The 25,865-nt window shown below is 44.5% G+C and overlaps 1 protein-coding gene across 15 annotated transcripts in view; it reads right to left on the bottom strand.

Annotated features, from left to right (window-relative positions):
* Positions 1-25,865, bottom strand: part of CACNB2 (calcium voltage-gated channel auxiliary subunit beta 2) — a 519,021-nt gene that overhangs the window by 50,885 nt on the left and 442,271 nt on the right. For all 15 annotated transcript variants that reach the window (XM_082259433.1, XM_082259437.1, XM_082259426.1 and 12 more), the window contains 3 exons: positions 10,465-10,587; positions 6,382-6,518; positions 928-1,004 (listed from right to left, as the gene is read on the bottom strand). In XM_082259433.1, the coding sequence (XP_082115559.1) occupies positions 928-1,004; positions 6,382-6,518; positions 10,465-10,587 (337 nt within the window). The remainder of the gene's footprint in view (positions 1-927; positions 1,005-6,381; positions 6,519-10,464; positions 10,588-25,865) is intronic.

Below are 25,865 nucleotides of genomic sequence, written 5' to 3'. Positions count from 1 at the left end.
GTCAGAGCCACTTCAGTAGTGCCAATTAAGATAGCCATCTTTGACTAACATGGGATTTCACATGTCACGAGACTTGGGGTCTCACAAGTCGGATCCCAAGTCGTTGCAGTGTGAACTGAGCCTAAGGCCCTGCTCAAACCTGAGCGTTTTTCAGCCCGTAAAACACTCATCTCTGAAGTCTCACAACGCCCAACAAGCAAAATCCCATTCATTTCAATGGCCCCTGTTCACATATGAGCGTTTTGTCACCTGAAGCAAAACACCTGAAGCGCAAAAAAGTACATGAGCTTCTTTTTTGGCAGATTACAAGAGTTTTTGTTAGATGTCAATGCCTGCCTCCAAAACACCTGCAAAAAACATCCGGAAAAAACACCTGAAAAATGCCTGAACAAAGAACAAACGCCTGCAAAAATGCCCAAAAAAAGCCTGAAAACAATACGCTCAGGTGTGAATGGAGCCTTCGTGTCAATGGAACCCTGGTCTGAGTGTATCAACCTTTAAGTAGAGCAGGGTACAGAGGAGATGCGTTAGAACTTCTGAGGATGTTTTGTTGCCGTTTGGGCCTTCCTGCCCTGGTGACAACCTCTGACAGAAATAGGAAGTGAGAGAAAATCAAACCAATTTGATTCACAGACAGGAATACAAACCTGATAGAAATTTAGCTCTTCCTAAATCTATCCTGAATCTCTCCAATGACTAAAATAAAAAATATTTGGCTAGGTTAGTTTTCAAATTGTTATTGATCATTATGTGATCAGCAGAGCAGAGTGGTAGAGGAGGCTTCCAGAGGAATCTCCTATGAGAAGATTGTCGGAGCAACGTCGAAGGGACAGCTAAAGGAACAATAAACATGACAATGGGAATCATATTGGAGGAGAATGACTTAACATAAGGGGGACACATGGGATTTTGGAAATTATTTCTTACCAGATGATGGTGGAGTTGATCTTCTAGAGCTAGGTACCACATCACCCAAGCTGGAAGAGGAATTTCCCCCGGTTTTACTGGTGAGAAGGAAAGCGTTAGACGGTTTTCTACTGTTGTAAAAATGGTAGTGAATGTACACAATCAATGAAAATTTTTACAGCACTAGACAAGAGCGCTGAGCACACAAAGTACAATTTCAATAATAATGATCTATCTTCACTTTATATCCAAAACCCCATTTTGTATGAAGGCAATCCTTAAACGTGGTTTGTCAGTTCCACTGAAACAAACTAATTTTGTTATTGTTTAATTTTATTAAAAGTTAAAGTGTATCTCCTTTTCTTATAGAGAAAAGCTATACAGTATATTCAAATTGTTGCTGTCTGGATCCCCATTGCGTAGATTCCCCACTCTGTTTGTGCTTATGTCTATTGTGACTGAAACAGCAAGTAAGAAGATATTCAAAATTTTCAAGTTATTTTCGAACAAAAAATAATGGGAAACCTTCCATTGGGGACCACTGTTCTGAGGAAAACTGTGCAGAAGGGGAAATCCCTCCACTTTGAGAGATTTCATCCAACTCCCACTAGTGTCTCTGAGAGGGGAAATAAAGGTAAATCTCCCCAATGGTACACAGACAGCAAAAAAAAAACAAAAAAACTGTTATGGGCTTTATACATTCCCTACCCTATCCAAAGCTAAAAACACATTTTTGGCTATAAATCCACACTAAAGCCCACCTCCGGATTCCCCTCTCACTTCTGTTTGCTGCCTCAGCACCCCTCAGCCCCCTTATTTTTGTATCTGAATATAAATCGTTTTTAGTAGGGGCCTGTGAGTTCTATTTTATTGAATTGTATTGTAACTGTACCATATGACTTCATTTTGTAAAGCGCTACGTGAACTGTTGGCCCTATATAAATCTTGTATGATATTATTAATAATAATACTATGGTTTTGGAGTTTGGTCCAGTCACGTGACGCCATGAGTCCTCTTCCTCCTCACAGTGAACGTGTTCCGAATGCTGCTTAGAAAACTACGGAACTTTCCTGTGAGTCCTGGGCAGCTTGTTGGGCTCACGGGAATTGGGTTTAATGGCACAGGTGTCAACCCAGAAGAGCACTACGACTGGATTGCAAAGCAGTGAGTCTATGGGGACAGGGCTGGAGAAGAAGCGAACATATATCCTTTACAGCTGCTTTTTCCCCCATTCTGCATTGCAATTTCTTTTTATATTTTTACTAAAACCTGCAGTTGGGTTAATGAGTCTTCTCAAATATGTAGTTAATTCTACAAAACAATATCTTTTTAAGAAGTATGGCCTACTTAAAAGCAGGTCATTTTTTAGCAGGGGTCAATCAATCCATAAACATAATTTTACAAAATTATCGACATTTAGCATCTGACACTCTCCTATAATTTGTGTCTGTGTCACACCCTCCACTACAGCCTGATGATGTCAGCATGGAGTAAGAATTGGAGGATCCCATTCCATCATTAGATCCTATAGATCTCATTGCATCTTTAGATTCCATTAGATCCAATTGCATCATTAAAGTCCCTTAGATCCCATTGCATCGTTGGAAGAGCCCATTCCTCTGTAGTATATATCCATAATCCCCACAAAGACAAGAGTTAGAATATGTGGATACCACAAAAGTGTTGTTTTGTCGTAAAATATTTTGGGGTTATATAACATGGATGCTTTAGGCATAATTTTCTTTAAATGAAAAGCAGGCACATCTGCAGAAAACTCTTGCTTTGCTATTACTATATGAATGAAGCGGTTTGGCATCCATACATCTTAGACTTGCCAAGTTCCGGAATACCAAAGCATCCAAAAATAATCCCATCTTAATAGGGGTCCCTGAACTTCCCTTGAAAATTCATGTAATTTCTGTATGGGAAAAACAAACTGCTGTAACAATATAATAATTACAATATCCACAAATATTTCAAATAATCATGTTTTCCCATCTCATCCTGGCAATATTTTTTTTTTTTGGAAAAAATAGTTTTTCTTTGAGATTTCTCAGATAAAATAAACAAAAAAAAAATAAAAAAGCCTAAACAGCCAAATATAAAAGTTGCAAAAAACAAGTCGCTTCACTTAATATCAAAATGATGCTTCCATCTAAAATGAAATGTGCTGCACATTTTGTCAAAAATATGACACTCCACAATTCAATTTTACTTGTGTCAGTTTTTTGTTAGGATCACTTTATTAAAAGAAAAACTATAATGGTTTTAGGCCAATTCATTTTAATTTCATGATTTAAAACATATTATTTATATCTGTATATAATCTTTAACAAATAAACATTTAATACATTACAAAGTTTTCGCATAGAACTAAGGGTTATATGAAAAGACAATAGTAGCTGCCTGCCTTTTGGATGCCTTTGTTTATTGAAACCTGAGATTAAGGCCCCTTTCACACAGGCGGACCGTTCAGATCCGCCTGTCCGTTTTTTTGGCGGATCTGAACGGTCCCCCCATGCATCTCTATGGGGGATCGGATGTCAGCGGAGACATGTCCGCTGACACCCGATCTGATCCGATCCGTCAAATCTGGACAGATGGAAATCCTATTTTCCATCCGTCCAGCGGATCGGATCGGATAGAATCGGATGAGAACGGACTGACGGTCCGTTCCCATCCGATTTCCCCTATAGAGATGCATGGGGACCTGACAGCTCTGTCTCCGCACACAGCATGGAGACACAGCTGTCATCCTCCTGCTCAGCCAGGGATCGGCGTCTCGATCCCCCGCTGAGAAAAGCGGAGTCCGTTTGACAGACTGCTGTGTAAAAGGAGCCTTAGACACCCATACTATTGAGTTCTATAAAAAAAGAACAGGCTTTATACAAAAAAAACAGCCCAGGAGAAATTGAAAACATGTGAAAAGAATCCCAAAATTTAAATTGGTGGCTGGATAAAAAAAGACCTATTATTTCCTATTTTCTTATTTACTACTATTATTTACTAGCTACTATTTACTACTAAATATTTGCCATAATTCACACTTACAGTACCTGGCTAAACACAAATATTTTTTAAATTATTTTTAGTTTTGACTTTAAAGTGGAAATTCAGTCAAACACTAACTATACCTAAATCTACTCCCACCCCCCATTTTTAGCCTATTCTATCTACCCTGTGAAAGGAAAAATCTGTATACTTACCTATTCTGAGGGCTTTCTGGTCCAGTCACATGATCGGGTTTTAGCGCTGGCTTTAGTGCAGAGGACGGACAGATGACAATGGATGTCCCATAGTAAGCCTATGGGTGAGGTCATCGCACAGGCTCTGCAGCTGTTGTCGGTGACCTCTTCCTTAACCTAAGCAGGCACTGGGACCTGATCATGTGACGGAACTGGAGTGCCCTCAGCATAGGCAAGTTTACAGATCTTTCCTTTACAGCATGGGTGTCCAACTTGCAGCCCCCCATCTATTGCTGAACTACAAGTCCCATCATACCTCTGCCATTGGGAGCCAAGTCCCATCGTACCTCTGCCATTGGGAGCCAAGTCCCATCATACCTCTGCCTTTGGAAGTCAAGTTCCATCATGCTTCTGCCTTTGGGAGTCATGCTTACAACTGTCAGCCTTGCAATGCCTCATGGGACTTCCCTTGCAATGCCTCATGGGTCCTGTAGTTTGGCAACAGCTGGAGGGCCGCAGGTTGGACAACCATGCTTTACAGAGTAGATAAAATAGGCTTACAATAGGGGTGGGAGTAAATTTAAGTTAAGTTTGTGTTTGACTGAACGTCCACTCTAATAATAAATCAAACATCTATACAAAAGCACCATATATTCCCTGCAAACATGTATTCCAACCTTTTAGGATGAGCAATTGACAACACTATATGACCAAACATTTGTGGACACCTAAGCATCACACAGGCGCTGTAGTGTTGGGTCTTAAGTTCTCACCTCACTCTGTGGCAGGCCTCAACTGCTCTGAAATCTCAGGTTAGACCAGCCTTTTTCAACCAGGGTGCCTTAGCAAAATGCCTAAAAATTGCCCAAAAATTGTATAGAAGGCAGCGGGTGGATGAAGCCTGCCTTTTAATTACACAAAGCCACAGGTTTTCATTGTGCAGCATTACAACCTTCTAGCTGCTGACCTAATGACCAATGACATCAGTTGATAAGGAGAATGTCAGTCGCCTGTGTAGCATCATTGTTTGACCCTCACCTGCCTCTATCCATCAGCTTTGGGGTAACATTAGCTGAGTGATGGAGAACAACTGAGGAAGAAGAGAAACATGAGAATACTAGTCAGTACCAGTTTGCACTTCTAATATTGGTTCTCCTACGTGTGTGGCTGTTGCTGCATTATGTAAATTATTAGAATAGTTTTTACATTTTAGCATGGGGGTGCCTCGAGATTGTCCATATTTTAAAGGGTGTCTTGACTGAAAAAAGGTTGAGAAACACTGCGTTGGACCACTTTTGGCACAGCCCACATCATAGTCATTCCACGAATATCTCTCGCCACTTCCAAAATCATTCTTTTACCCTCTCTTTCCACTTTGGTGATAGTGGTGAGTCTCAGGGATAGAACTTGTCTACTTTTTCTTACGAAGCTCCCACTGCTAAACTGGTTGCATCTACTGGGGTCACTTTATTCACCTGTCCAAGCAGCCTTCGAGGCTTTAACTTGATTGGAAGTTAAGTATTGTTTTGGGAATGCTGACCGGCATTCTTCCATGATTTGCCTTAGTGGAGTTTCAATGCCTTAGTGGAGACTACCTCAGGGATCACCTAGAACCCAAGTTCTCTCCCCGATAATTGGCTTCAAGGACAACAAAGGGCCCAGGTTGATCCTATGTTAGTTTATTTGTGGCTCGCAGACAAGCTATTTCACCAGGTTGGCACTTGTTTGACAGCTCATCCTAAATCCAAGGGAATCAATGTAGTTGGCTCTCCTTTGTGACTCTACTCTTCTAGGAAAGCTTTCAACAAACTTTTGGAATATGGCTGTGGGAATTTGTGCCTATTTAGGTCATTGACTGATGTTAACTGAGAAATTCTGGCTCACAACCAGATTGCCAAATCATCCCTAAGGTGTTTAGTAGGGTTGAGGTCGGGGCTCTGTGTAGGACACTTGAGTTTCCCCACAACAAACCACGTCTTTATGGAGCTGGCTATGTACACTGGGGCACAGTCATGCTGGGACAGAAAAGGGTCCTCCCCTAACTTTACACAAGGTTGGAAGCACAAATTTAGAAAAAAAAGGCTTTGTATGCTGTACCCTTCACAGTACCCTTCACTAGAAACACCTATACGCAATAAATTGGAGGGCTGTCCACATTCATTTGACCCTATAGTGAATTTATCTCTAACCAAGGGTACCCGTTTTGAAGGTCACACATTTCTAGAAGCTCATTTTAACACTGAAGTGGGCCAATGCGCACAGGCTTGGCATACTATAAAGTGCCTTTACCTAGTGTAGAATTTTCCCTGCTTTGCTTTTTGTTCATGCTGTAGCCTCATGTTCTCAAGCTTCACAGGACTTGGAATAAATCCTATTTCACAGCCTTCTTTCACCAGCCGACCTATCCACCAGTCATTGTTAAATTTCTACAAAGAGAAGAAAAATACAGTAAAGATTTGCTTTTAAGCTAATCTATAAGAGAACTAACACTGGTATGTACGTATATAGAAGCCAGAAGATGGGAAATGCTTCCCGTTTCAAGTCCAAGGGTACCGCCAACATGTCTTATTAAAAGTCTCAGTCGTATTTGTAAAGTTATAGGTGCTATAACGCACCTCCAAACCACATGAAAACCAGAGGTTCCAAAAAAAACACTTTTGTTTACAGTGGATGTAATTTATCTCATTCCCTTCAAGCATAGGAAGCTTGTTAATTACACCCACCATTGTTTTTTTAGGTCTACTGGCAAAAGTGCAGAGGATAAAAAGTAAATAAGCATGCATCAGTATACATTAAAGTCACAAGTTAGCACAGAATATGGCCTAGATTACATGGGTGGGCAGGAGGTGGGAAAAGCAGGTGATCTAACCACTGTTTTACCACTATAACCACAACCACAATAAAAATGTATACAATGGTGACCGAAGAAGTGTGGCCCTCACCTAAGGGGGACGGGGTCAGCAGACTCTCCTTCTGTTCACCATCCTTTCGGTGTTTACCCGCTACAGTCTTTAGAATATAACCAATGCTATGTCGTACCTACACTATACCACCAAACCAGTCTACCTAGCTTTTTTTAGTTATTGCAAGTTGTCATGTACAGCAGTGGTCCTTAACCCTGGCCTACAGGGCCCACTAACAGGCCAGATTTTCAAGATAACTAAAATACATCGCAGGTGATATAATTTGCTGCTCAGTGATTGCAGTATTCTAGTCTGCATCTCCCCAAGGTAATACCTAAAATCTGGCCTGTTAGTGGGCCCTGTAGGCCAGGGTTGAGGACCACTGATGAACAGTATGTCACAAAAATGAGTACACCCCTCACATTTTTGTAAATATTTTATCTTTTCATGTGACAACACCAAAGAAATGACATTTTGCTACAATGTAAAGTAGTGAGTGTACAGCTTGTACAACAGTGTAAATTTGCTGTCCCCTCAAAATAACTCAACACACAGTCATTAATGTCTTAACCGCTGGCAACAAAAGTGAGTACACCCCTAAGTGACAATGTCCAAATTGGGCCAAAAGTGTCAATATTTTGTGTGGCCACCATTATTTTCCAGCACTGTCTTAACCCTCTTGGGCATGGAGTTCACCAGAGCTTCACAGGTTGCCGCTGGAGTCCTCTTCCTCTCCTCCATGATGACATCACGGAGCTGGTGGATGTTAGGGACCTTGCGCTCCTCCACCTTCCGTTTGAGGATGCCTCACAGATGCTCAATAGGGTTTAGGTCTGGAGAAATGCTTGGCAAATCCATCACCTCTACCCTCAGCTTCTTTAGCAAGGCAGTGGTCGTCTTGAAGGTGGGTTTGGGGTCATTATCACGTTGGAATACTGCCCTGCGGCCCAGTCTCCAAAGGGAGTGGATCATGCTCTGCTTCAGTATGTCTCAGTACATGTTGGCATTCATGGTTCCCTCAATAAACTGTAGCCCCCCAGTGCCGGCAGCGCCCATGCAGCCCCAGGCCATGACACTCCCACCACCATGCTTGAATGTAGGCAAGATACACTTGTCTTTGTACTCCTCACCTGTTTGCCGGCACACACGCTTGACACCATTTGAACCAAATAAGTTTATCTTGGTCTCTTTAGACCACAGGATATGGTTCCAGTAATCCATGTCTTTAGTCTGCTTGTCTTCAGCAAACTGTTTGCAGGCTTTCTTGTGCATCATCTTTAGAAGAGGCTTCCTTCTGGGACGACAGCCATGCAGACCAATTTGATGCAGTGTGCGGCGTATGGTCTGAGCACTGACAGGCTGACTTCCCACTCCTACAACCTCTGCAGCAATGCTGGCAGCACTCATACTTCTATTTCCCAAAGACAACCTCTGGATAGGACGCTGAGCACGTACACTCAACTTCTTTGGTCGATCATGGTGAGGCCTGTTCTGAGTGGAACCTGTCCTGTTAAACCGCTGTATGGTCTTGGCCACCAGGCTGCAGCTCAATTTCAGAGTCTTGGCAATCTTCTTATAGCCTAGGCCATCTTTATGTAGAGCAACAATTCTTTTTTTCAGATCCTCAGAGAGTTCTTTGCCATGAGGTGCCCATGTTGAACTTCCAGTGACCAGTTAGAGAGTGAGAGCGATAACACCAAATTTAACACACCTGCTCCCCATTCACACCTGAGACATTTTAACACTACCGAGTCACATGACACCAGGGAGGGAAAATGGCTAATTGGGCCCAATTTGGACATTTTCACTTTGGGGGTACTCACTTTTGTTGCCAGCGGTTTAGACATTAATGGCTGTGTGTTGAGTTATTTTGAGGGGACAGAAAATTTACACTGTTATACAAGCTGTACGCTCCCTACTTCACATTGTAGCAAAGTGGCATTTCTTCAGTGATTTCACATGAAAAGATATAATAAAATATTTACAAAAATGTGAGGGATGTACTCACTTTTGGGAGATACTGTATCTCAGTTTGTTCAGTGGCAGCATTCATTCGTAACTCATACTCTCTGTTATTACATATTGTGCCATTGTCATTACTGACAGTATGCTGTTAATACTAGACGCATTTCTATATGTATTCTATGTTATGTACACTTACCTTTCTTTTTTTCTCAAAATAAAGAAAACTAGTAAAACAAATATATATATATACACACACACATACAATGGTTCATGTTTGGCAGGCAACAACGTCAAACGTGACCTATTCAATTGAAAAGGGCTGTGTTGCAACTGAGTGTGATGCATGCATTGTTAAAAGAAAAGTATGGCGTTCTAAAAAAAAAACATTTATACTCACCTAGGTGGATGCAGCATCGATCTGATGCTGCATTTGTCCCCTGCTGGCTCTGTAGTAAGAACTGAGCAATCAAACACAGTTGATCGCTCAGTTATCCCTCTCCGCTCTGAGCAGAGAGCAGTGATTGTCAGTCACCCAGGGGCGCTGATAAGGGGGGACCACCAGCCCTCTCTTGTAGGGGGCCCGAGCACACAGGGGGACCCACACAGGGAGGGGGATTAGTGATGGACAACAAATACAGAAATCTTCCTCCAGCACCTGAATCTGATCTCTGTTCCTCTCCCTGCTATCAGCTTTTATCTGCTGAGAAAGACAGTTGTCCCTCACTAATCCCCCTCCCTGTGTGGCCCCCCTCTCCCAGCACTGGCTCTAATGTTATCTCTGCTCAGGAGTTTATTTGTAACTTTGTTTCTCTCCCTCTGTCTCTCTGATCCAGGAGCTCCAACTGCCCAGCCTGTATATTTTTTTTCATCTCATCTTCATTTTTATTTATTAACATAGTTTTTTTTTAGATTTAGCAGGAATTATGTGAGTTATGTTATATTTGTGTCTGCTAACAGTGATTTTGTTGTAATTTTAGCTAAATATATCTTTAATATTTTCTTGGGGGGGCCCTGCCAGGTAGTCTGTATGGGGCCCCGCGATTTCTAACAGCAGCCCTGCAGTCATCAGTTCTCTGCTCTCCCCCTCCAGCGCTCATTGGGGCCCTGGGCTGTGGAGGGAGCGGGAGAGACTGGATCAGGTTCTCGGCGGATTGCTGAGAGGCTGAGCCAGGTGCCAATCCAGCCTTCTGGGTGGATCCCAACCATATGATCAGCATCTTTCTAGAGCCTGGACTAGCTCTGTGATGTCAGCCGACAGTGGGGTTCAGCTTCAGAAAACGGGTGACAGGAGTGCAGAACTAACTGCACTTCTATAATTCATAGGAGGGAAAAAAAAGCTTTGCCTATACTTCTCCTTTAAGCAATGCTGTTGCCTTTCAAAGATTAACAGAGGTGGTGCCTCTGGGCCACCTGTCAAATGCCGCTTAAAAGTGATCCACCACAGAGGGGCTGCAATGATGGCTGCACGTGTAAACAAGCCCTATGAGTGCACCTTCTCCCTCACCTCTTTGACGTGTAAAAAATCTTTAGCCTCAAAGGAAACGGCCATTCCTTGAACCGGGACCTCATCGTCGTGAGCTGAACTGTAGCCAACATTTGTCCGTACAGCGAAAGCAACAGGTTTGGTCTGTAGAAAAGCACAAAGAAAAAAGATTTAAAACAATGGCATCTTTATAATGTCTGAATACAGTACAATAGTTGTAAACTTAAAGTGCAGTTGCATATTTGCAGTAAAGTTATAATGCATGTCTAGTCAATTTATTGTTTTCATTTTGGATGGCGTGGGGATGGATTAGAACTCTCTGTCAAGTTCTGATCCGATATGTGATCCAACACTTCCGGGTAGGGGGTGTCTGCGGCCCCTTGGCTGTGCTGTTGGTAGTCACAGCACACGTCGATCAGCAGGTGTCGGCCAATGATTGACCCGCTAATCGACTACCTCATTCAGGGAAAGAGAGCTCTGTGTTATAAACAACACACAGCTCCAATTAGTGACAGGCGATCTTGCTGTTTTTTTTTTTATTCCCTGCAAAGCTTAGTAAAAGCACCACACACATTATACATAGTTGGGCACATATTTAACCCTTTGATCGCCCCTTAGATGGTAACCCCTTCCCAGCCAGTGTCATTAGTACAGTCACAGTGTATATATAGTATTAGCATTCATCACTGTATAAGGCTAAGTTCATACTGGCATTGAAAGCAGACATTTGAGGGGTGTTTTTAACTATGTAAATTATACTATGGACAGCACACAGTACTGTTCACATTATCAAAACAGGAAGCGTTGGCGTCGCATCACTTTGCTTCAAAATGTAAGCCTCATGTCGAGTCAGGAGGGGTTGGAAGCCTTTCAACAACTCCCATTCAAGTAGATGGTAACGCTCCGCAAATGCACTGGCAGGAATACACAATAAAATACAGAGGTACAAATAATTCGATTTACTTGCTTATGGTACTGACTGTAAACATATATGTTAGTCTTTCTTATTTATGACACATGGGGTTTACAACCACTTTAAAGCGGAGTTCCGGCCACAAAATCGACCTAATCGATTTTGTGGCCATCCGCTTGCTTTTCTTCACCTGAAAAGGAAATGGATAGTTAGGATTTTTTTTTCTTTTTACTTACCTTGTTATTGTAGAAAGAAACTCTCACCTTTCTTCCACTTCCTCCCCGCGCCGTCACTTCCTGTTTGCAATGATTCCTGGGAGCTGAACGTCATCGCTCCCAGGAATCAATGCGACGGCACCGGCCCCGCTCCTCACTTCCGGTGCGAAGAAGCCAGAAGCTGTGGAGGAATGCGGCGCTGCACCCGAAGTGACGAGAGGGGCCGGTGCAGGCGCATTCTGGGAGAAGAAGACATGGAAGAGGACACAGAAGAGGATCTCGCTGGCTTCAGCTGCCCACAACAGAGATGGCAACGCTGGAGAAGAAATTTTAAAAGTGAGTATTTCTTCTTGCAGGTAAGTGCGAACCGGGACAGATCAGAGGCTAGCCATTGTGGAATGTACTAGCCCTGACTGTCCCGGGGGTATGTTCATTGAAATTTTTATTTGTGGCCGGAACTCCGCTTTAATTCATAGAATGCATTAAAGGGTAATTCCACTTTTGTGGGGAAGAAAATAGCAAATAAAGAAAAAAATAATATAGTGCAGGGATCGAGAAACCCCAGGCGCCAGGTCGCATTGGCGACTAGAAGTAGCGACCTGGGCTACACTGCAAGAAGTGTCTTGTTCCTGTGCGCAATCTCCCCCCCCCCCCCCCCGCGTGCGTGCACGGACCAAGATGCCGCGCTGTCCGGTAATTTGCGGCCTTCTGGAGTGAGACGCTTCTATCGGGAAACTAGCGCAATCTTGTGGTGGCTGGGGGTGTGAAAAGCAGTCACTAACGGTGCTGAGTGTTTCCCCTGCCTGTTCTCACTTCCCACTCATTTCCTTCCCAATAGGAGAAGAGTCTGAAGTTGTTGGCCGGGCCGGTGAAGGCGCATTCTGGGAGAAGAAGACGCGGAAGAGGACACAGAAGAGGATCGCGCTGGCTTCAGCTGCCCACAACAGAGATGGCAACGCTGGAGAAGAAATTTTAAAAGTGAGTATTTCTTCTTGCAGGTAAGTGCGAACCGGGACAGATCAGAGGCTAGCCATTGTGGAATGTACTAGCCCTGACTGTCCCGGGGGTATGTTTATTGAAATTTTTTTTTTGTGGCCGGAACTCCGCTTTAAACAGTAAAAATGTATAGCCTCAAATTAGGGGCTACCTACAGCGCTTGCTAATTGGTGGTGTAAACATAAATTACCAGGTGCACACAATAATTAATCACATTAAAATAAATTCATAAATAATTTCATAGATGCATAAATATAAAAGTAAATAAATGAATAAGTGAAATTCAATATATTGTGAATACAATTAATAAAGTGCTGTGTGCTTAATTGTCCCAATGAGTGCTCAAAAAAAGTTCATATATAGAGTCCATAAAAGATCACACCGTAAACAGTTCAGGATTGTTTTAGTGAAAAAGTGCAGGTGCTCTGTGCCCAACTTCCAGATGGTCTTGGGATGATACTCGGTGGGCCGTGAAGAGTACCAGAAATGCTCACTCACCAGAAGGAATGGGTCTTATATGCCTTATGGCACTAAGACCGAACAGAGCTTGTTTGGCCACCTGGGCCAGGAACGGTCCCACTTTATGGTCCAGCAGTCTCAGCCCTCACTCCTCTCCATCCATGCATCCAACCGGGTGGGGAACAGAAAAAAGGTCCAGATAGTGTGATAATGTATAAAATATTTGTTTGTTTCCAAGGTAAAAAAAGAAAAGCCAATATAAGCCGACATAGGCAAAATAAAAACAGCGTAGACCGTCACAGATGGAGAACCCGGGGTCCGACTGTCCCAAGGAGGGGCCGTCCAACCCAAAACCCTCAAGGGGGAGAGGGGGGACAGCTACTCACCATACCAGGAACCAGGTGGGCACCGCTCAAGACAGAACCCCTCTCCATCAAAATGGGGGGCTGTCAGTCAGGGGGAATTCTGTGACTCGCGCCGAGTCCTGGTCCTATGCGACCTCGTGAGGAGTTTAACTCGCAGGCCAGCCCCCATTCAGTGGGGCTATTTCACGGCCAACCTAGCTGAGGTTGGCGCGCGCTCGCTGGCCAGACTGGGGTGACAACTGGATCTTATCCAGTCTGTCACCCAGTCCGGCAGCTGATTGTAGATCTAAGAGGAAAAATCCAAGAGAAAAAAAGTTTCTCCATCTAAAAAGAAAAAAGTTTGGCAGGACCAAAGATCCCAGCAAGGAACTAGGTCCTTACTCCTGACTAGGCAGAAAAAAAAACTTACGGCCTATAGTAGAGAGCAGGAGTATACCCCGTGGGACTGCCCATGGCCGTAACCAGAGTTTTTTTCTGCCTAGTGTCCTACTCCTGTAGGGGGCAGTATAACCCAATGGTTAAAAATATCAGGACCCGTGTCCGTCAATGAATGAAAGAGAAAAAGGTATTTTCTTACATCAAACGGCATCCAATCTTAGAATTGCAAAAGAATAGCATGAAAATGAAAATACTTTGAGGTAGGAAACTGACTGGTTGCATTATGGGGTCAGAAAGTTTTTTTTACCCATAAGATACAGTTGGCCATACTTTCCTCAAGTAGTAACCTCTAACATTACCAAAATTCGCCCCTTTTTAACCGTTGAACCATTGTGCTCTCTCACCTTGACTATTGTAACTCCCTCCTTATTGGCCTCTCTTTCCACAAGCTATCCACTCTTCAGTCCATCAAAAATGCTGCCGCCAGACTCAACCACTTTACCAACAGCTCAGTGTCTGCCACCCCTCTCTGCCAATCCCTACACTGGCTTCCCATTGCTCAACCAATAAATTTTAAATAGTAATAATAACATACAAAGCCATTCACAACTCTCCCCCAAACTACATCTCCAATCTTGTCTCCAAATATCACCCAAACCGTCCTCTCCGCTCCTCCCCAAGACCCCCTGCTCTCTAGTTCCTTCGTCTCCTCCTCCCATGCTTGTCTCCAGGGGATCTCCAGAGCCTCTCTCATCCTCTGGAACTCCCTACCCCAATTTGTCTGGCTATCTCCTACTCTGTCCACTTTTAGGCGATCCTTGAAAACTCATATCTTTAGGGAAGCCTATCCTGCCTTCAGCCAAATCTTCTATTTCTCCCATTAGTTCATTCCTCACAGTTATTACCTTTTGTTCCACAAGCCCCTCCCGATTAGACTGTAAGTTAGCAGGAGCAGAGCCCTCCTAACCCTCTTTTTTTTTAATGAATCTTTATTTAGTGTACCTGAGTACAAACAAGTATGAGACAACAACAACAAAAGTACATAATAAGGGTAGCAGCGGAACAGAGCCGCACCCCAAGGGGCATAAAAGTGCAATGTGGTACATAACATGGTGTAAAAGGGGTAGCGTGTATCAACACAACATAGTGCAAAAACCATCGTTCAGTGGAAGAAATAAGAGGGCGGCCTGCTGGGATCTATGCGTCACGGTCAACTTTAGACGTCTGAAGGTCCCCAGAGGCACGCCACAGGGGGAGGGGGGCATCAGCCTCCATCAAACCGCCCCCATTACAGCGCCCCCAGCTGGCGCCCCCCCAGGCACCTCTAACCGCCCCCAACTGGCCGTAGGGGGCAACCGTCAACAGGATGGGACCAGGCAGAAGATCTGCGCCGACCTCAGGCCAGCTCTGCGAGCGGAGGGGCCGAAGGAAGGGGAGACGCAACATGACTAACTCCGGCAGGCCCTCCAAAACACTGACAAAAATCGCCCACTCGAGGTAGATGGGGCAGTATGTAGGGAAGAAAAACAAAGAAAGAGTCCAGAAACAGGGATACCAGGGAAAGGAAACATGAGGAAAGGGCAGGGGGAGGGAGAGAAAGAAAGAAGCCTAGGGAGGGAGAAAGAGGAGGGGGGAAATGAGATCGTACCTGCCAGAATCCGGAGCACTGCCAACGCCGCGCCCCCACGGGATCCTCCCGTCCATGTGAAGACCAAGGACAGCCTACAGAAAGGGACCTAAGGGCTGGGCCCGGGTAGGGCTGCTAGGGAAGGATCAGCCAACACCAGCAGGGCATGATCTAGGCTCGAGGGCAACGCGGACAGACCCCCTGAGTGGTCAGCCCACGGTTGCCACCTCAAGTCATTGAGCTCCCATGTCCCACGACATCTAGCGACCCAGTCCTCCGCATCTCGGATAGTGTCCACCATCCGCCGCCACTCCGTCATGCCCGGGACCTGCGGCCGCTTCCAATAAATTGGGATCAGTCTCCTCGCAGCATTGAGGAGGTGGGGTAGCAAGCTACGTCTATATCAGCTGAGCGGCATGCAGGGTACATGCAGGAGAAAGTGGAGGGGGCTAAGTGGCACGTCCAGATCCAGGATAGTTTTGACCTGGTCCCGGACATCGTGCCAAAAAGGGGCGATCACCGGACACTCCCACCACAAGTGCAGCAGGGTACCGGTACCGCCGCAGTTTTGCCAACATGCGGAGGAGACCGAGGGGTAGATGTGTGCCAAGTCCGCTGGCACCCGGTACCAGCGCGTCAGGAGCTTATAATTTGTTTCTTGCATCTTAGAGTCCGCCGAACTCGAGTGAGTCAGTTGAAACAGGCAAGAAAGCTGGGCCTCAGTAAGCTGCATTCCCAGGTCACGCTCCCAAAGCCGAGTGCATATGGGCGCAGAAGCGGAGGATGCAGCACCCAGTAGTTGGTACAACTCAGAAACCATGTGGGGGACGGGGTCGTCCTGGATGAACAGGCGCTCAAAGGGCGTAAGAGATGTCTGAGGACGAATCGTTGAGCCGTGGACAGCAAAGAAGTGATGTAGCTGCCGGTACTTCCAGAAATTCATAGGGGACCCGCCGTGACGCGCCTTCAGGACTTCATAGGGCAGGACTTCATAGGGCAGGAGTTTACCACTTTCCATCAGTTTTCCGCAACTGGCGTTGCCGTCGTCCACCCAGGGGTCAAAAAAAGCCATCTGTTCTCCAGGGGGGAACCCAAGGTAACCCCCTAGGGGGGCCAACGGGGACACAGGGGGTGCCAGATCCAGGAGCTTGTTCACACGGTCCCACACTGTTAGCGCATGGACCGTGAGGGGCGAGACGTTGTCTGACAGCCCCCGGTATTCCCGGGAAAGCCAGGGGGCATAGGAAAGATTCCTGCACGCCATGAACTTTTCGAGAGGGACCCAGAGCTTGGAGCGGGTGTGGAAGCGCCAGTTGAGGATGCGCTGAAGGACAATTGCGCGGTAATAGTGCCGCACATCTGGAAGGCCAAGGCCTCCCAAGTGTATAGGACGCTTCAGGGTGGCCAGGGCAATGCGGGGGCATTTACCATTCCAGACGAAACCCGTAATCAGGCCGTCTAGAAGGCGGAAGAAACTACGAGGCAAAGGGATAGGGAGCATCTGGAGGTAAAACAACACCCTGGGGAGAACATTAATCTTAATAATGTTGACCCTCCCCAACCAAGTAAAGGCCGTTTTGGTCCAGTGCAGAAGGTCCTGTTTGATGTCTGCCAAGAGGCGGGGGTAGTTAGCTGTATAAAGTGTGTCAAAACGGTCTGTAAGCTGTATGCCTAGGTACGTCAGGGAAGAGACAGTCCATTTGAAAGGGAAGGAGGCCCGCAGGGAAGCAGACCTCCTAACCCTCTTGTACCAAATTGTATTGTTGCTGTATTGTCTCCCTTTATGTTGTAAAGTGCTGTGCAAACTGTTGGCGCTATATAAACCCTGTATAATGATAATAATAGTAAAAAAAACTTGATAAACAAGTTTTCAGCCTAATAAAAGTGTCCAGGTGTTTCAGGTGCTTGCCCCCTTTCATCACAATGATGAAGACTGAAAAATAGTCTGGAAATGAAGAGTATTACAGGCTGCTACACAAGTGGTTAATTAATATAACTGGAGCTCTGTTACTAAATCAACAAAGGACAGATTTTCTAGTAAACGTTTGTCATCCACTTCTCGTATCCTGGGAGCTCCCATTTATAGAAACCACTTTTCCTTTTTTTTATGTAACATGGAACATTTCTCAAACACATTCTCACAAGGACGAACCTCTTCAGCGAATTTTATTTCTCGACTTTCATTAAACTTTTTGGTAACAAGTTATTAAAACAGAAACAATCATCTTCCAAATTTAGATCAGTGCTTCTTTGGGAAAAATAAATGATTCATTTTTCTTTATTAAGAAAATCCATCAAAAAGTCAGTCCACTCCAAACTAGTATTTCGGATCTGGGATTTGCAATTTGCTTGGGGTATGCTTTTGAGTTGCATCATTCGCTGGTTGATGGCATTTTGTGCTTAGCCGCACCAACCATGACGTCTCACTTCTCTTCCTGAGATCTCCATATCGTGAAATAAATAGAAGGGAAAATGATCTACTTCTGCTGAAGTCAACAGTAAATATAATTTCATGTAAACCATTAGTAAAACCAAAACTAAAATATCAGTTTTGGATAAATCACTTTTGCCTTGCAGCACTGGGGTCCTGGGTTCAATCTTAGGCTGGTCATACACAGTTTGAATCTCGGCTGGTTCCGCAGGAAAAAGTTAAAGTGTTACTAAACCCAGGACTCTGCATTCACTATATCTGCTCTCCCACAGTACACAGAACATGGAAATGCAATTATTTTAGTAAATATAAACAGCTAAATACCTTTTCTCATCAGCAGTATGTAGCAGTCCTACAACTTCTATGAGTGTCTGGTTAAAGCTTGTAGGAGGAGTTTTCATACTGCACTAGCAATACACACCAAACTGAGCATGTGCAGCCTGACTCCAGTAACTCTGGACTAACTAATCCGGGCATATTATGGAGACAGTGCAAGAAGAGGATCAGTGCATACAGGATCAAACAGCCTTTTTACACAATGCAGAGTTTTACCCCTTAGGTTCCACAGTGAGTATAACAAGCATGCTTTACTGCATATACCGACTGATTTTACTGTTGTGGGTTTGGTAACACTTTAATGCGTAGGCTGAATGTACCAAGCTGATCAATCGATCGATCAAATTAGGTACAACCAGTCTGCCAGATTCACTCACGATCTAAGCAAGGAAGAAATTTGCACCATCTATGGCCTGCCTTAGCCAAGACATTTCCTGCTTGGAGTTTGCATGTTCTTCCTGTGCTTGCATGGGGTTCCTCTAGGTAATTGGCCCTAGTATATGTCTCAAAATCCAACTGCAGCCTCCTAGGCAGACCCTGGTAACACTCTGTTGAATGGCAAATACAGATTTGGTACGCATTTCAGGCATAAAGCCACAAAAAAGTAAGGTTCTAGGATTTGAAGTGCACCAAAAATCGCAATAAGATTATGGTAGAAGAGGAAGGGATAAACTAGCCACCAAAGTCTAGTAACTTGTGGGTTTCATCTGCACCCCAGCTCTTGTAGCTCCTGTACAGCAGAGCTTAGAGAGAGGGAGGGAGGCGCAAAACAAGAAGTCAATCAGGTGTGTTGCAGTACAAGAAACATGCTGACAGGAGGAGAGAGCGGAGTGATAGAGAGATGAACTCATATGTCTGCTGCTTTCACTGTCCAATCACAGGGTGGGGGTGGGAATGAGACCTGTAAGTGAAAGTTAACCACATGCCGACAGCTGCACGACTATTTACGTCGGCGGTCAGCCCCTCACAGGCAGAGCGACGTAGGGATACTTCGCTAGCCTGTGAGGGTCTAGGGAGCGAGCGCGCGCCGCCGGAGGCGCGCTCCCGCGTCGTCACGGACCTCCTCGCGCGTGTGACCGGCGGACCCAATGTCCGCCAGTCACTCGCGATCGTCGAGTGGAGAGGGAGAAAGGCAGGCAGCTGATGTAAACAAGCGGCCTGTCATTCTCCCCTGTGTAAGAATGGTGATCATACAGTTCTACTATGTAGAACCGTTGATCACTGTTCCTACACCTCAAGCCACAGCCAATCACAGTTAGAATCACGCCCCTAGGGATACACATAACCCCTCCCTCTCAAAAAAAGTTGACCCCTTGTTAGTGTAATTTTACAGTAACAGTGCATATGTATAGCACTGATTACTGTAGTAATGTCACTGGTAACCCCAAAAGTGTCAAAAATGTCAGTCAAGGCTCCGATCTGTCCGCCGCAATGTTGCAGTCCCGCAAAAAAAAAATCGCAGATCGCCGCCATTACGCATTAAAAAAAAAAACAACAAAAATGACAAAAATCTTTCCCTTAGTTAGTAAACGCAATAACTTTTGCGCACACCAATCAAAATACGCTTTTTGCGATTTTTTTTTTACCAAACATGGTAAAAAAAAAAATTGGCCCAAAATGTTAAAAAATGTTGATTTTTACTTTTTTTTTTGGGGAGGGGGATTTCATATAAAAAAATGTGAAAAATATTGTTATTTTTGCAAAATTATTGCTCTTTTTTTGTTTATAGCGCAAAAAGTAAAAATCGCACAGGTGATCAAATACCACCAAAAGAAAGCTCTATTTGTGGGAAAAAAAGGACATCAAATTCGTTTAGGTACAGTGTCGCACGACCGCGCAATTGTCCGTTAAATTCACGCAGTGCCGAATCGCAAAATAGGCCCTGGTCAGGAAGGGGGTAAAATCTTCCGGGGCTTAAGTGGTTAAGGGCCAGTTACACTAGAATGCCATACGGGAAACCCATGTTCTGTGTCAGTTTCCCGCACTACATTCAAATGGCACTACCCTTGTGATCTGCAGCAGGTATCAAAGCAATGTAAATGACACCCCAAATGCAGGTCGCAATGCGTTGGGCCACATTGAATTACCAATGTGCTATGTGACCCAGTTGCAGAGCGTTTCCAAAAGTAGTGCATGTGCTATTTCAGTGTGGTGCGGTGCGATTTTAGTCCGTTCAAAAAGAATGGGCTGAAATCGCACTGCACAGAACTGCATATGAATCGCACAGGAATACGCATATCTGCAATTCACATGTCGTTTCTAGTGTAAAGGGGCCCTTAAACTGCAGCAGAGAAAGATCAAATCTGGACATACATAGGAATTCATTTATAAGAGAAAACCTGGACTGAGCAGAGGATGAAGAAAAGAAAATCTCTGTAGAATTAGAGGAAGCTTTGTCACACTTACAGGAACCCGGCACTACAATGATACAGGCAACATCCATCTGAAAAAGAAAGCTTTCGTAACATGCAGCTTAAAAACACGATCGGCCCTACCAAATTAGGAAATGCTGAACTCTGAAAAGGCAGCTAGCGGTGACGGGAGAGGAATCTGCAACTGCTGAGCCCAGAATGGCACACAGACCAACATTGTACATACACAGCTAGTACACGATCCTTACATTCCACCTGCTGGGAGCTTTACTACAAGGCAACTCCACACAGAACTTTTATTTTAGTCAAGTATTGTCGGTGATGGGGCAGAGTTTGAGTCCCTGACAGGGAGATGCTTTCCCCTTTAACATCCCCCAGGTCAGGGCTTTTCTCAGTGGGAATGTGGGGGAGTGTATGTAATAAGGAGGTGCTGGGGTGTGCTGGAGGGATGGGACTGCTGCAGGATCCTATGTTGCTGGGAGTAATCCACTTTTGAGGGAGGGGTCTACTGTTGCTGGCTGCAGGAGGTTCTATTTTAATTTTGACTGTTTGGAGATCTATTGTTGCTGGTGGGGGGATTTATTGTTGCAGGGGGTCTATTGTTGTGGGCAGTATATTGTTGCTGGGGGTGGCTACTAGTGTTGGGAGGGTGGATCTATTGTTGCTGTTGGATGCTTTGTTGTGGGTGGTCTATTTTTGCCAGGGGGTCTAATATTGTTGGGGGGATCTATTGTTGCTGTCTGTTCCTTTGCTGTGGGTAGTCTATTCTTGCCGTGATGGGTCTATTGTTGCTGGGTGGTCTTTTGCCGTTAAGGGGGGTGTATTGCTGCTGGCTGCAGGGGATCTATTTTACTGCTTTTCTTGTTAACACATTTCATACAAATTACTTCACACCACAAAATTATACTCGGTTCTATATTCTCTGAAAGGGGCAGTACTGGGAGGTGGGTAGGGGGCGGAACCAAGGGACAGTGCATGGCGTCAGGTAGGTGGCAGAGACAAGGGGTGACTTGGAAAGGGGGACTACCTGCACTTATTCTCTGAGAAAAGTATAAGCCCTGCCTCTTTCAATTTTACTTTCCGCTATAATACAAAATAATGTTATATGTGTATGTATATGTAGCACCCTCCTAGGTAGGTGCTAGTGAGAGAGTATAGTTTTTGTCTCGGTCTACTCACTAGAGGGGCTGCAGGTAAATCTATATTGTTCTTTGCTTACCAGAGAGCAAGATCTGTTAGTGAGGTCTGCTCATTGTGCTCAGTATGCGATTCATTGTGTCTAGAGAGTGTTTCACACTGGTCCTATAGGGAGGCATGCTGGACAGTGGGAGGAAACCGAGCGAATGGATGCATAGGCTTTGATACAGTCCTGGTGATTGGCAGAGGCGGGTCTTGCCTCGGTGCATTCTGGGAAACTGTATAAAAGCGAAGAGCACATGTGCTGCTGGGTCTTTGGCTGGAGAGCAGAGTCCCGGAAGGGAAGGGAGCGGCTGCCTCCTCCTCTGTAGCAGTGGCACGTGGTCGCAGGAGGTCGTCCTGAGGGCCAGAGGAATGGAGCTGAACCCAGAGGTCCAGGAGAGCGGACTGGAGGGGAGACACTGGAGACCTTGGAAAAACTGGATTTTTGATTTACCGTAAAATCCTTTTCTGTGAAGTTCATTGACAGACGCAGCTTCATGAAGCTGCGCCCGTCAATGAACAATAGAGAAAACAGAATCCTGAGTACAGGGTCTCGTGTCAAGGGGCCTGACCTAAGGGGGGCCACCCCAGGAGTAGGATAGTCAGTGAACAGGTGTCGGCAGTCAAGAGAGAGCATACCGAGGAGAGTGTCCTGAAGATTACACATAGTTCATCAAATCGTCTTAAGAAAGAGACTCAAAACGAGATCACAAGTGGCAGGTTGAATCAACAGCCTGGCTGTATCTAAAGATAGAGGTCCTCCAACATTGTGAATAGTTAATTAGGAATATCCCACTATTCCCTTCTCCCATCCCTAATTTATAATAAAACACAAAAACAACCACATAACCCAAAACTGGTTACTGGAGCGAGCCGCGGAAGAGAAGAGAGAGACTGTGCATATCAAGGTTGCTAATGGTAACTCAATGGGACCCCGAAAATGTCCTCAAGGCGGCAGTGCTACATATAATCCAAAATGTATGTTTAGTTTTGGGTATACGCACACTTTATTATTTGGTATTGTGACGGAATGTAAAATTGAAAAAGAATGCATTTGGGTGGAGCTGGGAACTCTTTTGCATATATTTTGTAGAAAGATGACAGTTTCTGGGAGATGTTAAAGGGGAAAGCATTTCCCTGCCAGGGTCTCAAATTCTGTTCCACTATCGACAACACCAAAGGGTTGATTTACTAAAGGCAAACAGACTGTGCAATTTGCAACTGCAGTTGCTTCAGAGCTCAGTAAATGAGTTAAAGCTTTACTTTGCAAAGACCACCCAATCACATGCAAGGAAAATAACACAACAGCATTTTGCTTGCACATGATTGGATGATGAAAGTCAGTAGAACTCCCCCTCATTTACTAAGCTCTGGAGCCATTGCACTTGCAGAGTGCACAGTCTATGGAGTTGATTTCTACATATGGATTGATTTACTAAAGGAAAATAGGCTGTGCACTCTGCAAATGCAGTTGCTCTAGAGCTTAGTAAATGAGGTAAGGCTTCACTTTGCAAAGAATACCCAATCACGTGCAAGGGAAGTTTAAAAAAAAAAAAAAAATTGCATTTTTGCTTATACATGATTGGATGATGGAAATCAGCAGAGTTTCTACTCATTTACTAAGCTCTGGAGCAATTGCACATGCAGAGTGCACAGTCTATTTGTCTTTAGTGAATCAATAAATATGTATAATATACGCATGTATGATTCTGCACTAGGGTTAGGGCCGGTTCACACTCTTGCGAGTGCTGCGATCGCATGTAATATCGGAGCGCACTGCTCCTTCATTACATGCGATCGGAGGTGCGGATGCGAATTCAGCCATACACTTTATATGGCTGAAATTCGCACTGCACCCGCACAAAAGACGCACAGGACCCTTTTTTCCAGCCGCATCAGGATCGGATCGCACAGTGGTTCACACTTGTGCGATCCGATCCTGTGCGAACTGTCAGATCGCACTGCAATATGCGATCAAACTGGGGGTGTCATTAACATTTAATTGACACCCCCTGCGTATCGCATATGGGAGTGTAAACTGCCAGATGTGCGTTTGCGATGCGGGAACAGGCTGCGAATTCGCAGCCTTCCCGCATCGCACAAGTGTGACCCGGGACTTAAAGGCATTAAACAAAAAAGCTGCTAGCGCTGGTTTGCAGATACAAAACCTTCATCAAAACATCAATACATATTGTGCAGCGCTATCATATAAGGGTAAAACAATGTTCAAAACTATATATATATATATATATATATATATATATATATATATATATATATATATATAAACTATATAAACAGACTATTGCAAAAGCAATCAGTGCTCAAAATAAAATCCCCAAGAATGTAGGAGGTGTTTCTAAACTCCACAAAGGGCACCCCGAAATCCAGTAGAGCTAACTCCAGAAGAAATAAGAGTGAGATTGGGTGCTTACCAGAATCAAATTACTTTCAAACTAATGAAAATCTATGCTTTAGGCATAAATCCCAAACACATCAGCAGTGAATAATGGAACAGCACCGGCTTCACTCCCATTCCGTAGGAATATGTAGGATACAACCACACACAGTGCTATATACAGTATCCTTAAAGCGTAACTCCACTTTTGTTGAGAAAAAAATACATTCCCCTCTGAGTGATCTACTTACATTACACGGATTTTAACAAACTTTGTTGCAGATTCCTATCTTTTGTTATTCTGAAGAAATCATTGTTTGTTCCTCTATTCTCCTGTGCTGAGTGGGTGTAATGGGAGTGGTTTCATAATTATCTGTCAGCTGTGGTAGCTGCAGAGCACTAATGAGGAAATATGCTGGGCCTGCATCCCTTTAGACATGTTCCTATTGGAAGTATCTCACCAAAAGGGACATTTTTGTTGCAGGGAATGCCAGAAATCTGACTTGTATGTTAGGCAGTCTTCTGGGAAAATTTGTGAGCCAATCACACAAGCAGGAAATGATGTTTCTGGGGTGTGGTCAGTATACATTCTGTGTACAGAACACCTCAAGGTAGCCATATTGTATTGCATTTCCAGAAAATTACAGTGGCTGCAGATTGAAATGGAAAGGTAATTTTTAATAACATTCAATTACAATATGATTTGTGTCTCAATTGTATAAGCTATATTGTTTTTTCTTTATTTGCTATTTTTTTCCCCCACAAAAAGTGGAGTTACCCTTTAAAATAGCACATTTATCAAGATGGGAAAATGCACTCACAATATGTATAAAATAAACCGGCATCAAAATTCCAAAAGCTGCAGCAATGGTAAGATTCACAATACGTTTCTTCCGGCCGGCGGCCACTGTGCGTGGTGACATCACGTTAGCCACCACAGTGCATTTTCTGAAGTTAGCTTTACTGGATTTCAGGGTGCCCTTTGTGGGGTTTGGAAACGCTCTAAATTTGAGCATTTGACCACTAATTGCTTTGGAATCCCCATGTATAACTATGCAATAAATCAGTGCAGTGCAATAAGTCCACTCCCTAGAAAGGGGGATATCACAGACAATCCACAGGGCGATGAGGAACTCCGATAACACCAGAGTAGAAAGGTGGAAACGAAACATCTAAGGTGACACTACCACCACCAATGACACTACCACCACCAATGACACTACCACCACCAATGACACAACCACCACCAATGTCACTACCACCACCAATGACACAACCACCACCAATGACACAACCACCACCAATGACACTACCACCACCAATGACACAACCACCACCAATGACACAACCACCACCAATGACACTACCACCACCAATGACACTACCACCACCAATGACACAACCACCACCAATGACACTACCACCACCAATGACACTAGCACCACCAATGACACTACCACTACCACCACCAATGACACTACCACCACCAATGACACTACCACCACCAATAAAACAAACCACCACCAATGACACTACCACCACCAATGACACAACCACCACCAATGACACAACCACCACCAATGACACTACCACCACCAATGACACTACCACCACCAATGACACTACCACCAACAATGACACAACCACCACCAATGACACACCACCACCAATGACACTACCACCACCAATGACACTACCACCACCAATGACACAACCACCACCAATGACACACCACCACCAATGACACTACCAC

The sequence above is a fragment of the Pelophylax lessonae genome (genome assembly GCF_965119305.1).
Source record: "Pelophylax lessonae genome assembly, chromosome: 5".
Classification (NCBI taxonomy): Eukaryota; Metazoa; Chordata; class Amphibia; order Anura; family Ranidae; genus Pelophylax; species Pelophylax lessonae.
This window is presented reverse-complemented; position numbering and strand designations above follow the sequence as displayed.